Raw genomic sequence first — 17,731 nt, 5'->3', positions numbered from 1 at the left:
ATGACTGTGGACAAGTTACTTAGGTCTCACTACCTGAGTCCTTTAATTAACAAAAACAGGATGCATGTCTTGGTTAAAAGAATTGATACACATCAAGATTTCAGTTGGTGACTGAACTAAATAGTTCATTGGAGTAATTTTTTATTGGAATATTTTGTGTCTGTCTCTGTAACTATATTAGAAAAGGAATGACAAAAGTCATCTGAAACAGACTTATAATGCTTAGAAACAGAGTGCTTAGCAGATAAATAGTATTTATTATTATATTATATAATTACATAATGATTATTATGCAGTTGAATATTACATAAGCAACAAAATAACATTGTTACTCCTTATTCATGAGACTTCAAAAAAATGCTTGGCATGAAGGGTTACCCAAAAGACTGGGAAATTTTTCATCAGTATTTGCTTCTGAATAGCTGAGTAATTCTTTTTCACTTCATTATAGTTTTCAGTGTGTATTCTGTTAATTTAAATATTAAATTTTATGTAGACACGACTTAATGAAAATTAAGGTAGAAATTTAGAATAAGTTAAAATTTATAACTGATTATATTAAGGCATTATGGGCTATTAATTAAGCCTATTGTATGTGACAAAATTTGCATTTACCTTATTTTACTTAATTTTAAGCACATTCAAACTAGAAGTTATTTTTAAAAAGTTTAGCCAGTGTCAATTTTATATTCAGAATAAAGTCAAATGTTTATTACAATATCAATATTTTGACCTACCAAAACTGAAAATATTTTTTTAATATTAAAAAAAACTCAAGCAAAAGCCCCAAAGGTGCCTTTCACATTTAAGCTTTAATTAGCAACCACTTTGGTCTCTGACACACATTGTGCAGATATTGAAGTGTTAATATTACCAAGGCTTGATTACAAAAGGCAATGAATGATTAATTTCGGAGGAGACAAAAAAGATATGCCCTGATTACAAAGGAATGATTATGGCAGAATCTCAGGCATTGTACATTTGTAGGAGTCTTTGCTAGCCTCCAAGGATGAGACTTTGCAAAAGTTTATATTTAGAACCATGGGTACTTTGCACTTTATGATACTGTGTCTTGGAGACTCGTCATCCCAACTCTAGAAATGGCCCAAACCTTGGAGCCCAGAATGGCTGCAGAATGGCCCCACCGGGTTCCGGTAGTTGAGTTCTCGCGAGACTAGCCGAGGCCTTCTCCACCTGGGCGTACCTGGGGGAACGTTCCCGACCCCTTGACCGTGAGCATCTCTTTCTTGAGAGGTGAGGGTGCTGGGGAGAGGCGGGAGGGCCAGGCCCTGGGACCGCAGGAGCCGAGATGAGCCTGGAGTCCTTGTTCCAGCACATCCTCTTCACAGAGCACCAGGCCGAGGAGAGCCGCAGGGAGCTGCGGGAAGGTGAGCTGGTCCTGCCCGGGGCCTTTGTCTTCTGACCCGGGGAGGGAGGGGAGGGCAGGTCCCCGAGGGAGGGAGGAGATGGAGACTTGACCCTCGCGATGACCGTGAGTGAAGACTGTGTGTGTTACAGTGAGGTCAGAAATTACCCGGTGTCGCGGGAAGATGAAGAAAGCTACAGAGGATCTGAATGAAGAGAAAGTCAAGTTGGAATCTAAGGTACTGATGCACAGAGCGTGCTAGTTGTTACTTGAGAAGGTATCTGAACTTGGCTTTGGGGAAAATTTTACTGTTTAACTACTTATCCTTCAACTAGGAAACTCATGACTTGTATACTGTAGTTCTGTGTTGTCTAATATTTAAAGTTCTGAATCCGGTGATATCTTTAGTTTTTGGTAGGAAGTGACTCCAAGGAAGCTAGCCTTAAATAACGAATTCATCATCCCTTCTGTGGGATGGTTAAAGTGTATAAGAGAACACAATGTCATTGAAAGGATAATTGTTCGATAAGGAGTTAGTGCAGCATAAAACGTTTAAATGCTAAATAATTTAAGTGTGCTATGTGGATGTAATGGATTGTATGTATCTTTCAATGAGTCTTGACTTTCTGCTTTTCAGTTCACTACCACATTTTTGGGCCTGTCTCCTCTAAAAGAATGCTTTACTCTCTCTCATTCCTCTCTTCTGCTGCATGTGTAAAGTTCTGGGTTTTAAAAAATAGGACCAAGGGAGTCTGATAGCTTCAAGAAAGATTTTGAACTACGGGTAGAATTTTGGAGGAGCAAAGAGATGTAGTAGAAGAAACCTTTTGTAGCAAAGGGAGGGGCAGAACTGCCCCAGGCACATTGAGGGAGGGCCCCAGACCCCAGCAGGGGGCTGGTGTGTACAGTAGGAGGAAAATGTTGCTAGATTTGACCGGAGAGGGGCAGTGAAAGTGCTTTGGGAGCTCTTTGCCCTGATTGCAAAGAGTGAAGATGGCAAGACCACATGGGAGGCCTCCCCTGTTAGAAGGACACAGGCATCCAAGAATAGTGTTTCAACACCTAACGATGAACTAAGTAAGCTCTGTGATAGGTAATCTGTTTACTTAATTACTCTATTTTTTGCCTATAAAAATTTCATTTTATTACATATTAAATATAAATTTATATGTAAATGAAATATAAATTATAAATTTGTAAATTATTACTCTTCATTTAGCTTACAATTGTGAAGAATTTTCAGTTTTCTGTGCATAAAAGAATTCTGGAGCCTTCACCACCCAGTGAGCGTCCATTCTTCTTTCCCCATCTTGCTCATACATCATAAAGCCCTCCCTGGACAGCTATGTAAAATTCCTTTACTAAACATCAACATATACTCTTGTTTGCAGCCCCTGTTGCTTTGAGAGGAACATACTTAGATTTTTCTTTTCTTATCCACCTTGTTCTCCTTGTGTTTGTTGTTTAGTATGTGAGTGTGTTCATTACTAAGAGTGTGATACATAACAAGGGAGGACTGTCTTAATTTGACAAGTAACACTTGTGCATATTTATGGGTTCCATGTGTTTTTTAATACATTTTATAATGCTCAAGTCCAGGTTAATGTATCTGTGCCAACACTTATCCTGTCTTTGCGGTGAAAATATTACATATATTTGAAATTTTTTAGTATATGTTATTAGCTATAGTCACCTTGAACGGTAGAATATAGTAGAATACCAGCATTTATTCCTCCTAACTATGAGTACCACCGACCAGCCTTTCATTTCTTCCCTTTTCAACTGAAAGAAACTGGCTGTCTTTTAAAACACAATTTGGGGCTATTATTCATTGAGCCCCTAGCTCTTATTTTTCCTGTAGTAAAGGAGAAAGTAGCCCCTAGTGACAGTGCCGAAAGCTGGTGGGATGGGCAACAGGTGAGCAGTGTCATGATGAAACTGTCTTTTTTTTTTTTCCCTTCGAGACAGGGTTTCTCTGTGTAGCTTTGCGCCTTTCCTGGAACTCACTTAGTAGCCCAGACTGGCCTCGAACTCACAGAGATCTGCCTGCCTCTGCCTCCCGAGTGCTGGGATTAAAGGCGTGTGCCACCATTACCCGGCCTGGGCAATATTTTTTAAAGGTCACTTGTGTAAGTTTTTGTATAAAGTGCATTTTTCTGGAATTGGTGAAGATACTGACCTGACATTAGATAGTAATGTTTTATTTTAAATGAAATGTTTTTTCTTTGTAATGTTTCCTTTGTAAGACAAATTATTATTCTTTGAAATACTTTCTTTATTAGCTACCTATTTTACCCAAGAATAGAAATGTGGTGTTGATATCTACACATACTTACAGAAAATGTCTATTTAATTGTTTGTGCTAGAGAAAACACAGCAAATCTCTAATATTGTTTAAAAGCATTCATTGAAATTACTAATTAATATAGGCTCATAAATGTCCATTGCTTTTTAATCAGCTCATATACATGGGTAATAATATAATTATATCTTACTAATAAAACTAGCATATGAGGGTCATAGTTCATAAAACATTAACTTGTAGTTGAGGTAATTTGATTTATAATTAGAGCCAAGATGTGTATGTATAAAGATTTTAAAGCGGAATTAAGATTATAATGTAAATGAGTAATGGAAAGAGCTAAAGAAGTAATCATAAATTGATTCTCTGTTTCTTTTTTCTCAGAGTTAATTATATGTCTGCCAATAACAATGAAAATCTATTTACTTGAATCTATTTGACTTGGTATTTATTGACCCATTTATCAAACAGAAACAGCATGAAGAGAAGCTAGCACATAACTCGAATAGAGCAGTACTTGAGCTATTGTATATTCATATATTCAAAAACCATTTGGGCATTTATTAAGGAAATTGCTTGTGGTCAAAAAATATATTTAGGAAGTGTAGTATTCTTTTTTCCCCTAGTCTGTAGAACCTAGGTAGCATGTAATTAGAACTTGAATGATAGCATTTGCCTTTCAGGGCTGGATGAGACCTTTAAAATATATGGTTGCAGAAAGTCTCAGATTGTATGAGTGCTTTGTGACTTGGGCAGCTACAGCGCCTGGTTAAGCTCGGTAATGTGAAAGCAGAAGACTAGGAGCGTGCCGGGGTTTGTGTTCACGCTTACTGGTGTGCCTAGAGCTTCCAGCTGTTGATGGAAGGTTTTGTAGTATGGATGTCAGAGAAGCTAAAATTAGGGCTTAGAGAACTATTGTAGTTTCTTGGAAGCAACCCATTGAGTTTCTTCTATGTAAAAATTGGCGTGTAATTATAGCTTGGGTAGTTTTTATAAACATCTTATTTAAAATCCAATACTGTGCCATACTCATGTGGGAGGGATAAGTGGAGGAAAGGATTAGGCTACATTAGCTTATTTTACATATTCTTCCCTTTTCAACTTGCTGGATAAATATCTTTTTTTCACTTTTTAAATTTATGATTATAATATAATTACAACATTTTCCCCTTCTCCTTTCTCTATCCAAACCATCCCATAAACCTCCCTGCTCTCCTTCAGAAGCATGGCCTACTTTTATATTGCATGCCTGTATGTATATCTATATACATATATATTCCTGAAAATAACCTGCTTGGTCTGAATAATGTTATTTGTTTGTATGCAGAAATATCTTTTTGTTGTTGTTGTTGGTTTTTCGAGACAGGGTTTCTCTGTAGTTTTGCGCCTTTCCTGGAACTCACTTTGTAGACCAGGCTGGCCTCGAACTCACAGAGATCCTCCTGCCTCTGCCTCCCGAGAGCTGGGATTAAAGGCATGCGCCACCACCGCCCGGCTCAGAAATATCTTAAGAACAATAAAATAATGTTTTATGAATTTTAAAGAAAATATATTGGAATGAAGTAACAAAATGGTTCCAATTATGTTTTTAATTATAAATGTAGACATTCTGACATTTAATTGGTAAAGACAGTCACCCTCTCAGAACTTGAGAAGTCATCTCTTGGTACTGAATTATTAAATCAAGGGAAGAATAAAACTATAAATTATTATTTATAATATTAAATTGGAAGTTTTTAGTTGAGGTGATTTGTTTTCTTTTATAACTTGTATATTAAAGAAAATGTTGTATCCTATCCTGCTTATACTTAATTTTATCTTGACTTAAATTTACTTAAAAACATGGATGAAAGAAGACTCTTGTAAGCTTAGGGCACAGCAGAAATTCTGCTTAAAGAACATTGGGATGTCACTGACTCACTGAACTGGAGACCCAACATTTGATTCATGGCTGGCTTCCTCAGTTGTCCTTGCATTGGGCCACTGATAACAAAAACTTTGCCTTTGTGGCTTCACTGAATAATAGTCAGTTGCTTTTTTCCTCCCATGTAGTCCAGGTCTGAAAGGGTGTTCCCAGGCCGTTTATTAAAGCTGCTCGAGGAAGTCCTAAAGTAGTCATGTGGTGGTATTGTGTTCCCCAAAATATTGTGCACCCTAATAAACTTATCTGGGGTCAGAGACAGAACAGCCACTAGATACAGAGGCTAGAAAATGGGTGGCACTCACACCTTTAATCCTAGCATTCCAGAGGTAGAAATCCCTCTGGATCTCTGTGAGTTCAAGGCCACATTGGAAACAGCTAGGCATGGTGACACATGCCTTTAATCCCAAGAAGTGAACCTTTAATCCCAGGGAGTGATGGCAGATAGCAGAAAGGTATATAAGGCGTGAAGACAAGGAACAAGAAGATTTGGCTGGTTAAGCTTTTAGGTTTTGAGCAGCACAGTTCAGCTGAGATCCATTCGGATATGAGGACACAGAGACTTCCAGTCTGAAGAAACAAGATCAGCTGAGAAGTTGGCCAGGTGAGGTTAGCTGTGGCCTCTTCTGTCTCTCTGATCTTCCAGTGTTCACCCCAATACTTGGCTCTGGGTTTGTTTTATTAATAAAGACTCTTTAAGATTCATGCTACATAGTCGCTGGTTCTGCGTTTGTTGTCACCGTCCTTCCCCGCACCGTGCATCCTTCCTGAGCACTGTTCTGGTCCTAGGCAGTGTTCCTGAAGCTTGGAGGGAGAAGGACCAAAAGTTGCTTCTCTACCATGCAGCCCAGTGTTTAAGTGTTTTAAGAGGAAAGTCCTCAAAAATTTCAACCTGTAACTCAAGTGTTAGAATTTAGTATTCAGCATTGGCAGGTGAGTCTAGGATTTTGTTGTTGTTTGGTTTTGGAGACAGGATTTAAATCTGTAGCTGAGGCTGGCCTTAAAATCTGCTTCCATCCTAGGCTGTCCTTGAGCCCTTGACGACCCACTTGTCTCAGCCTCCTGGGAGTGCCTGAATTATTGGCACCAAACAATTGGAATTGTACTAGTCAAGTGAAATGGTGCGATGCGTGGCTGTCCTTGTGTCCCCACATAGGTACTAATAACTCCTAAGGTCATGGACTTCGCCGTTCAGAGACAGAGGATGTTTATAGGCTACCTTGCAGGCAGGGATACTCCCACCCTCCATCATGTAGATAAGTGATGACCTTTGAACCAGTCAGTGAGGATGGCCCATATTTCAGAAAAACATTAACTGGTTCGTAAGGAAATGAAGAGTGTGTATCAGGGAGGCAACCATAGTGTCTGTGGAAAAGGGTTTAGTGGTAAAATCTGAATGGCCGTATAGAAACCCCTGCTGCCATTTGAAATAGATAATGTCTGTCATTAATTGTGGGTAATATCTATCATTCACTCTTTGCATCACATTCCACAGAACATTCTGAAAGAGTCTCCCTTGCCCCGAATTATCTCTCAGCTAAGGATGAATTTCTCTATGCAAACACCTTTAAAAGCATTTCAGGATATAAAGTGGACTTTTTTTCTAAATTGATTTAGTAGCAGTTTGGGATACCTGGAGAAAGCCCACAAATGAACTAATAAAAAGGGGGGTTGTAGCTAGAGTTTCCTGCCTGGCCCACAGTCAGGACAAATCTCTCACACCCGCCAGTCCCACAGCTGCTCAGACCCAAACAAGTAAACACAGAGACTTATATTGCTTACAAACTGTATGGCCATGGCAGGCTTCTTGCTAACTGTTCTTATAGCTTAAATTAATCCATTTCCATAAATCTATACCTTGCCACGTGGCTCGTGGCTTACCGGCATCTTCATATGCTGCTTGTCATGGTGGTGGCTGGCAGTGACTCCCTCACTCAGCCTTCCACTTCCCAGAATTCTCCTCTCTCCTTGTCCCACCTATACTTCCTGCCTAGCCACTGGCCAATCAGTGTTTTATTTATTGGCCAATCAGAGCAATTTGACATACAGACCATCCCACAGCAGGGGGTCAAAGATCAACTTGGTTTTTCTATTACAAGGAATATGGCTTTAGAATCCCAAGTGTCAGGTGTTAGTATGAAGAAAAGAATGCTTAGTGACTGGAGAATAATTCATCCTCAAAACATAAGGGGCTAAAAAGCAACCTGTAGAAGCTATGTAAGTGTGAAAGAACCAAATACACAGAGCACAAGACTGTCCTGTGAGGGTGTGTAAATATAGTCAGAGCATAATGACATTCATGGGATGATAAATAGCACATCAAGATAGTGATTGTCCCTGTTGGGGTGGCAGATAACTGTAATCAGGGAAGGGTATACAGGGCACTTAAGCTTATGTAATGCCCTTTTTTTAAAGATGAGCTGCTAGGTCACTTTCCAAAAAAATAATTACGTTCTTTAAAGTTAGAAAGCAATGATTTATTATCTTTTCACAAGGTTACACTGTGATCATTGATTTTATAACATTTTCATGTCCCCCAAAAGAAATACTACATCTGTTAGCAACCACCCCAAACCCTCCTAAGACCCCAGGGTCCACCAGCCACACGTCCTAGTCAATCCATTTCTTTTTCCTCTGGACATGTATAGATGGAGGTACCCAGTAGTAACATTTTGTGACTCATCTTTGACTGTGACAGTGTTTCCAGGCTTATCCATGTAGCATGATAAGTGGTATTCAATTCCCTTTTGTGGGTGAATAATGTTTCTTGTATCCATACACTATTTTTGTGTATCACTGACCACTCAGATTATTTAGGTGTTTTGAATAACATTGCCATGAATAGTTGTATACACGTGTTTGAGTAACATATATTTTCAAATCTCTTGAGTACTCCATTTAGGAGTGGAATTGGGATTTGGGACCTTTGGGATTGTTGTGTATTTGATTTTTTTTCTTCAGGAAATGTGAGATGTTTTTCACAATGACTTCACACTTTTGTGTTTACACCAGTGTATATGAGGGCTCTGTGTCTGTCCTTGCTAAAACTTGCTACCTTCTGTTTCACTGGCTTTTAAACAAGCTGTGCTCATGGGTCTGGAGTGGTGCCTTATTTTGGATTGTCTTTCTGATTCCTTCCTGACACCTGCCGAAGACCCTTCTAGGTGTTTGTTGACTCTTTGGCACACTCATTCCTGGCATGGGCTCCTGATAAATACCATGCTTGTGAGGGGTTCTTCTGTGAGGAGGCCTGGCCTCTACAAAGTCATACCTCTTTTTCATGGTCACAGATCTAAAGTGATTACCCTCAAATTAAAGAAAATAGCATATATGGCATTTATCATTGGACTCCCTTTTCTTAGTGCTGTCTTCATGACTATTGGAAAATCCAAAGAATATTTAGAATAACGGTTTAGATTAGACTAGAACAACACGCATAGTAGCTCTTACGATGCAGGGGATTGTAAACCATCCAAGTGGCACGCTTAATGGCTTGTGTCCACAGAGTAGAAAATCCACTCAGCTGTTCCTGATTGTAAAATTCAGGATTCTGCTTCCATCCCTATTTTCAAAAGAAGTGTTCTAAATAAACTGTATAACATGAAACAACAGAAATGCTTTGAACAGAAAAAAATGATCTCTTGGAACCAAGAGGAAAATACTTAGAAGAAAAGTGAGTTTTGCCTCAATTTGCAGAAAGTGAGATTGAATTTGAGTTTGCAGCCCCATAAGCTACAGCACAGAAAAATACCCTTTTAGATTTACTTTGTGATTTATGATTTCTTAGAAAATCAGTTAATTATGACTCTCACTTTTCCTAAGCATCTCCAGTCATTCAATAACCATCCACTGTACAACCTCTAAGTCACACTATGATTAGTAAATAAATTACATGGTACCTTATATTTAACTATTTATACATGTGTTTGCATCTGTGTAAACATGTGCATATGTGTGTATGTGCTGTGGAGACCAGAAGAAGCCTGACTTGGGTGCTGGGAATGGAACTGTGGACCTCTGGAAGAGCAGCAGGTGCTCTGGCCAGCCGAGTCATCTCTCCAGCCCTGTGATACCTTTCTTAATAGAGGAATTGGCATTAAACAGCTTCAGTTATATAATGCTGACTATAAACTCAAGACTTCTGAGGTTCTCATGAAACAGCTTAGAATTAGTTTTAATTTTTCCTATGATTCTTGAAAGAAAGCCTTATGCTTGTCATGAGAATTATCAAAAACTTGGAAATAGGCAAGAGGAACGTGGGTTCTGGGAACTGAAATCAGGTTTACTGCAATAGTATTTACTTTAAGCTCCTGAAACATCTCTCCAGCCCCCTGTATTTATAATTTTTTACATTACTTAATACCGGCCTATTTTTCCTCAAATAATTTGCATTTTCTCTTTATTATACTTAGGGTTCTCTATGAATATAAATCTAAAGCAATTTTTGTAGCTGTATAATATTCCAATAAATACTGTGCCATATTTTAGTTAGCTGCTTTTCTACTGAAAGTATTCACATATTTGTAAATTACTGCCATTAACACAGTTGTGATGGTAGTCCTGCACATATATCTCTGTGCACATATTCCACTTGTTTTTAGGATAAAACAACTCAAATTGTATCAACAAAGACACATTTTTTAAACCAAAACATACTTTTAAGACTTTCTCCCAGAAGGAATATTCCAGTGAAAATTGACAAAACATCATTTATATACTAGAAATTAGTAAGGGTTGTTTTTATTTTTTTTTCCGAGGCAGGGTTTCTCTGTGTAGTTTTGGTGCCTGTCCTGGGACTTGCTTCGTAGACCAGGCTGGCCTCGAACTCACAGAGATCTGCCTAGCTCTGCCTCCCAAGTGCTGGGATTAAAGGTGTGCACCACCACTGCCCAGCTAGTAAGTTTTTATAACATAAGAAAATTGCCTCCTTTATAGTTTCAATTTAAATGTTATTAACTTACACAGTTTTTAATTTCTTGTAGATTCCAGCTTTTTATGCTATACCAATTACCCTTTGTCATTTAAATCTTGGCTTATGGTATATTTTTCTCATCAGCGTTTGTTTATGTTGTTAGAATCTTTGATACTACTTATTTTAATATTTATTTATGTATTTGTTTAAGTCCTTATTTATGCATTTGCTTTTGAATTTTTTTCAGTCTTGAGAAAGCCTGAAAATCCTCCACTGGATTTTAAACAATATTGTTTTGGTACTCTGAAGGATCCAGTAAGATGAATGAATGACAATTCTGTGCAAAAGATGTAGATGAAGTGGTTCTGGTATGTTTAAGGAGTAGCCAGGAAAAACAATGGGTCAGAGAAGGGGAGGAGATTGTGGGAGGTTGGAGAACGATGGGTACGCAGACATGCTGACAGTTTCCTGTACTGAACCTATTTTTGCTTGCCACTTGAGAGTTACTGTGTCATAATGGGACAACTGTGATTTAGAAACACACAAGTACCTGTTTTTTAGAAAGCTAAAGCTAAGGCCGGGCGGTGGTGGTGCACGCCTTTAATCCCAGCACTCGGGAGGCAGCGCCAGGCGGATCTCTGTGAGTTCGAGGCCAGCCTGGTCTACAGAGCGAGATCCAGGAAAGGCACAAAGCTACACAGAGAAACCCTGTCTCAAAAAACTAAAAAAAAAAAAAAAAAAAAAAAAAAAAAAAAAAAAAAAAGCTAAAGCTAAAAAAGCTAGGTGTGGTGGCTCATGCCTCTAATCTCAGCACTAGGGAGGCAGAGGCAGGTGGATCTCTAGAAGTTTGAGGCCAGTCGGGTTTACATAGGGAAATCTTGGCCAGCCAAGGCTACATAGTGAACCCTTGTTTCAAAAGAAAGAAAGAAAAAAAGCTGAAGCCTTAACGTCTGGTGCAGTCTGCTGTTTGATGCACCTGGCATTTGAACGATCTTTTGCCCCGGCTTCCATAACCCTAGGCTTTCCCCTCAGTCCTTGTGTGATTTTAGGAATATGAAATCTGCATGTCTCCCCTTGTGCCTCTTCTGTAAAGTTGCCTTTTGCTTTTGGAAGATCACCTGCCCGGCACAGTGCTGCTTGCTCAAGGCTGAGCTGGTTTTAACAGTGTCAGCAGCAGGAAGAGTGACTCATCACTTTGGACTGAATGGTAATCTAAAATGCCCTTGTCACTTTCAGTTTCTGAGCTGTAGGGAAATATCTGAGGCATGCAGGCCGCAGGGACAGGAGAGCAGCAGATGGCAGCTTTGTTGGACACAGACCCCATCACCGGATAAGTCAGCTCTGTGCCCAGGGGACTAGACAGGGAAGAAGAGGCAGGACTAACAAGGGAGAGGCTATAAAACAGCATTTTCTGACAGAACTTGACAGTTTGAGTCTAGAATGAAATGTTAAGGCTTAATGCAGATATTTTCATTTTCAGTCAGAAGATAGACAGAGATGAGAAAGAGAAACTTGTATTCCTGCCATTGGGAACTTCCCAGCCCGTTCTTTGTATTGCATGAAGTCTTGAGATCCTGGGCAGTTGAGGAGACAGAGTCAATCATTTCTTTAGTTCCTGTTCACTTTAAACTAAATGGCTCAAGCTGCCGAGGGCACGTTGGTGTGTCAGTTCAAACTTGCTGTGTGGGGGAGTATTTCTTACAGCATAGTTTGTATTTTAAGGTGTCTTCCTATCAGCTCCCTCTTGTAACAAAGCAGAGCTAAGGAATCTCCCAGGCAGTTAGTGATTCTGTGAGTGGCCTCTGCTTTTGATCCCCAGTGTAGTCAGGGTTGTGTTAGAAGAGCCACTAAAATGGTCCCATCAGTGGCCTGGTGTTCAAGCACACAGACTTGGAAAGCAGCTTAAGACAGTAGTTGGGATAATGGAGAGAGCAGGAAGCATAATTCCCTGCTTCCTGGGGAGAGGCCACAAGAGCTGTTGCCTCTGAAAACAAAACCAGGCAGAAACAACCACTTGTCCCTTTAGTTCCATAAAGTGTGGAGACAGGTTACTCATCTTCAATCTCCTCTACAGCCTGAAACCTTGACCCACTCATGACCTTAGTGCTGTGAAGTAGCGTATTGGAAGCCCATCTTTTCCCTTCCTGATGGCTGGTGACTTTCCACGTCTCTCACATTCTCTGTTGTGCGTTTTCCCTCACTTGCTGTGAGCTTTTTTTTTTTTTTTTTTGGTTTTTCGAGACAGGGTTTCTCTGTGTAGCTTTGCGAACTCACAGAGATCCGCCTGGCTCTGCCTCCCGAGTGCTGGGATTAAAGGTGTGCGCCACCACTGCCCGGCCATGCTGTGAGCTTTTTAAACAACATGTGTGTGTGTGTGTGTGTGTGTGTGTGTGTGTGTGTGTGTGTGTGTGTGTGTGAGAGAGAGAGAGAGAGAGAGAGGGAGAGAGGTGGGAGGTGTGGTGGGTGTGGGTGTGTGGAGTTCAGAGGACAGCTTTGTGCAGTTGGTTTTTCTCCTCCTACCCTGTGGGTTCTGGGAATCAATATGGAAACAAACATAGGTCAAGAATTCGATTCTAAAGGACACACTATTTGAAGTGCCTTAGTCCATTAAAACAGCTGATCGGCCCTTGGCCTGCAGGAGGCGTGCATACCACTCCAGAGTACTTAGTGAAAACATAAGATTCTTCTGCAATTTTTTTTTTTTGGTATTTTTTGAGACAGGGTTTCTTTGTGTAGTTTTGGTGCCTGTCCTAGCTCTTGCTCTGTAGACCAGGCTGGTCTCGAACTCACAGAGATCCGCATGGCTCTGCCTCCTGAGTGCTGGGATTAAAGGCATGTGCCACCACCGCCCAGTGAGATTCATCTGCAATTTTTATTTATTATTTTGGTAACTCAATCCCACAGTTTTTAAACATGATCTCTGTATGGGATACTATAGTGTCACATGGCTGGACATACTCATGCCTCACCTGTGGGTCTGAAGCATTTCTGTGCAGCTCTGGCTACTATCCACAGTGCGGTTCTGTGTTCTGGACACAGGAGGACCCTGTCTGGTAGTTTTTCTAATTGTCTCTAGAACTTCCGTGATCTAACTTTTACTGCTGGTGTGCTGAAGTCCTTCTTATTGCCAGAATTACCTTGAAATATCTTTAGCATTTCCATTTTAATGTCATGATATAGCATGAAGGATATTGGAAGACCTGGATTTTAGCTCCATACTTGCCCGTAATTAATTATACATCCTTTATAAATAAATCTTAAACTTGTAGACCTTATGTTATTGTCATCTGTATAATAATCATGAAGCAGCCCTGAGGTGTCGTGTTCTTACACTAAACAGATGGAGGAGAGGTTGTGATCCCTACCCTTGTCTTCCCTGTTGCCTTGTGTCTGATCCTGAAGTCTGGGAGACACACTTTCTGTTCTGCATTGCAGACACAAGATCCTCCTTGTTTGTTACCATCATACCTTCTTCGGTCATGCAAATTATACATCTCCATCTTCCTCTGTCGGCGTCTTTCTCATGGTGTGGTTGATGGGGACTGCACCTAGGACTGTAGGTTGGGGCAGCTGTGCTGTGGCCTTATATAAATGGAAGATCATGTTTCTATTTTACTAAAGCTGTTTTTTTCTAAATGCCAGTATTTCTAGGACTTAGTAGCTATAATATTTCAAAATGTCTTTGAAGCCAACCCTTTGCCTCTGGAATAGGCTGTTCCAGGCTCTTTACTCTTCAGTATCTTCTGGGACAGAGGTTTCACAGCCTGTCTCTCACCTTGAGGAAGTCCTTATAACTAATATAAATCTTGCTTTCTGCAAGTGCAGTTGAATTTATGTCATTTTTCTTTTCTCTGTAGAGATGAGAACAGCCCCTAAACTGGAGGTGATACATTCTCATGAGGGCCAGTACCGAACACTGTAGAAAAAACTGTTTTCAGCCCAGCATCCATTTCACTGACTTTCATTCTGATATTCAATTCATGTCTCAGAAGGTGCCATTTTAAAAGTCCAAATGAAACAATAGTTTCTACCTAATATCAGTGCTTATGAAATCATTTGTTCTTTGAAACAAAATGGGGTATGAAAATTTAAAAGTGAGTTCTGTGGGGAGGAAGGGGGAAATGTTGGTCTCTGATCCTGTTTGTAAGAAATCTGTTGGCCAGTTAGTGGTGGCACACACCTTTAATCCCAGCACTTGGGAGGCAGAGGCAGGCAGATTTCTGTGAGTTCCAGGCCAACCTGGTGTACCAAACAAGTTCCAGGACAGCCAGGACTGTACACAAAGAAGCTTTGTCTTTAAAAACAAACAAACAAACAAACAAAAACAAAGAAAGAAAGAAAAGTACCCAAAACAATAAAAGGTCCAGCCTTTATTGTTTTCTCCCAGAGTCCATGGAAAAGTCTAACAACCAGCTGAGGATTCTAATCTGAGGGACATTCAGTGAATCTAAGCACACTGAATTCTTTAGTCCATTCACTTTATTCTTCTAAATCCATTCTATCTACACAGTTGCTTTTCTCTTCTCATACTTAGCTCCTCTCAGTCCCTCCTGCTCTCAGTTCCTTCTGCTGTTCCCTCCTATCTATCTAGTTCTTTCCATCTTCCTCTCTTCTTGTTCCCCCAAGCATATATGTGTGTGTATGTGATTAGTCTACTGAGCTTAAAATCTTGTATTAAAAACTGGTGTAGAAATAAATACAAAGTGTTAATTGTTATTTGAATCAGAGTCGGGAGGTGCCTATGGAGGAAGCTTAGGGCAACATAGGTGCTATTGATCTCTTGAAGGACTAAGATACACCAAGGCCAGACACCTGCACTATCACTTCTGGTTCACTATAATTCTTCTGAAGAGTGTTGATCCAACAAGGCCAGACACCTGCAATTCTGCTCTGTGAAAGTTCTATGAGGACACTTTGGCCAATATTTACCTTGTCAGTAGCTAAGGATGGAGAACAAGACCTCTAAGTGTCTACAGTCCACATGGAACAATAGACCTAGTATGAAGCATATTTTAGTATGTTTCTAATCATAAAAGCTGTACAGTTAAATAAGAAACCATCTTCTAGACTACCCACAATTATGTGTGCCCATAAGATTGAGATGTAGTCATGAGATTACATGTATACATTACATGGAAATGCACAGTAAATGGGAGAATCACAGCTGTTATTGCACAAGAAGTTTACAACAAGAGACAGCCAGTTCATTCAAAAGGCAATAATCCCATAATGGCTTGCATGATGGTTTCCTCTAACAGAACCCTTAGTTCTGGTAGGTTGGCCTTCTGAACTCTAGGGGGAGGGGAGGGGAGGAGAGGAGAGGAGAGGAGAGGAAAGGAAAGGAGAGGAGGAAGGAGGGGTAACATGAATCTTAGAAGGTCTTATTAATAAAAACAAACCTGGAGCCAAGTATTGGGGTGAACGCTGGAAGATCAGAGAAGCAGAACAAGCCACAGCCACCTCACCTTGCCAATTCCTCAGCTGATCCTGTTTCCGCAGACTGGAAGCCTCTGAGTCCTCATCCAAATGAACCTCAGCTGAACTGTGCTGCTCAAAAGCCTAAAAGCTTAACCAGCTCTATTTCCTGGTTTTCATGCCTTATATACCTTTCTGCTTCCTGCCATCACTTCCTGGGATTAAAGGTTCTTGTTACCACTCCTGGCTGTTTCCAGTGTGGCTTTGAACTCACAGAGATCCAGGCGGATCTCTGCCTCTGGAATGCTAGAATTAAAGGCGTGTGTGCCACCATTTTCTGGCCTCTATGTCTAGTGGCTATTCTGTTCTCTGACCCCAGATAAGTTTATTAGGGTGCACAATATTTTGGGGAACATAATATCACCACAAAAAAGAAAGAAATCTGTTGGCTGAGTGCCTAGAAGGGGCTGGGCTGGATCTCACTCTGTTGGCCCTCAGCAACTTATCAGTGCTACCACTGCTATCTAACTGCTGAGGTCTCTGAAAATAAGAGACCCCCTCTCCCCATAAATAAATAAAATAAGAAGACTGTGTTCTCAAAATACATTTGGGATATTTAACCAAATTTATGTCTTATTTCATATAGCTATAGTCACAAGACTGGGTTTAGGCTATAGATTTTATCCTATTTTTTAGTGATTGATTCATTCATTATAAATTGTGAGACAAGAAGCCTGTTCCTTAGAACAAGCTGTCCAGAAGTGGATTTCAATGTGGATGGTCAGATGCTTCAGTACTCAGCTAAGAACTATGCTGAGTGTGGTGAGGAAAATAAATGAACCGTGCCCATGAGGAACCTGTGGTTGTGCTGGGGAAGGACGCTGTAAACTTACTGCTGTGAGTCACTTTTAACACTGCATACAGGAAGACATTGAATGGAAATTTAATATTGTGTCTTGAAGATTTTACAGAAAAAGTCTTATATATACAATTACATACCTGTTCAATTAACTGAGCCCCTAAAACATGTATTCATTTGCTTCATTCTGATTTCTGTATTTTTCTTTTGAAGGTTCAGCAGTTTTCTGAAAAATCATTCATTTTAGAGCTTTTGAAAACCCATGAAAATGCCTTAGAGAGACAGTGCAGTGAAATTATGAACCAAAGGGATGCACTGCTCCAAGCCTTGGTAAGTCTCTAGCCACCTAGAAACATCGAAGTCAGTAACCATGTCAAAGGCATTTAAATATGCACAGCTTTACTTTGAGAAAATTATCTGTACGCATATCAGCTGACAGTACTGTTCAAATAAAAAATATTAAGGGCTGTTTAAAGCTGACTGGGAGAGTAATATGGTTTGAAAGACTTGTGCTGGCAAGGATATAACACAGGAATTATTTGCAGTTCTAATGAGCCTAAGAAAAAGAATGCTACGGCTTTGATTCACTCTGGTGTTGAGACCTAGTTTTAATGCTCCTGAAAAACAGAGAGGCTTATACTTTTAGGCATATTTATGAGCATGGGTGAAAATGTATTGTTTGTCTTTTTATCTTAAGTCAAAGCCAGCAAGCTGAGTGGTAGTTATGAGTATTATATATATATATATATATATATATATATATATATATATATATATATATAGAGAGAGAGAGAGAGAGAGAGAGAGAGAGAGAGAGAGAGAGAGAGAGAGACCGACTAGTTTGGAGATGTGACTAGTCATAAGTCATAAGTTGACATTTCAAAGAAATACGTTTGGGCCAACAAGAGGGCTCAGTGGGTAAAGGTGCTTTCCACCAAGTCTGATGACCTTTCAAT

The 17,731-nt window shown here is 39.9% G+C and overlaps 1 protein-coding gene across 1 annotated transcript in view; it reads left to right on the top strand.

Annotated features, from left to right (window-relative positions):
• Window positions 1-1,309: 1,309 nt before the first annotated feature.
• The window catches only part of Ccdc172 (coiled-coil domain containing 172), a 55,247-nt gene continuing 38,825 nt past the window's right edge, over window positions 1,310-17,731 (top strand). The window contains exons 1-3 of the mRNA XM_052713271.1: window positions 1,310-1,388; window positions 1,519-1,604; window positions 16,989-17,105. Of these exons, the coding sequence (XP_052569231.1) occupies window positions 1,310-1,388; window positions 1,519-1,604; window positions 16,989-17,105 (282 nt within the window). The remainder of the gene's footprint in view (window positions 1,389-1,518; window positions 1,605-16,988; window positions 17,106-17,731) is intronic.

Source organism: Peromyscus californicus, unplaced genomic scaffold (assembly GCF_007827085.1).
Source record: "Peromyscus californicus insignis strain IS unplaced genomic scaffold, ASM782708v3 Scaffold_4__1_contigs__length_199733344, whole genome shotgun sequence".
In the NCBI taxonomy this organism is placed as follows: domain Eukaryota; kingdom Metazoa; phylum Chordata; class Mammalia; order Rodentia; family Cricetidae; genus Peromyscus; species Peromyscus californicus.
This window is presented reverse-complemented; position numbering and strand designations above follow the sequence as displayed.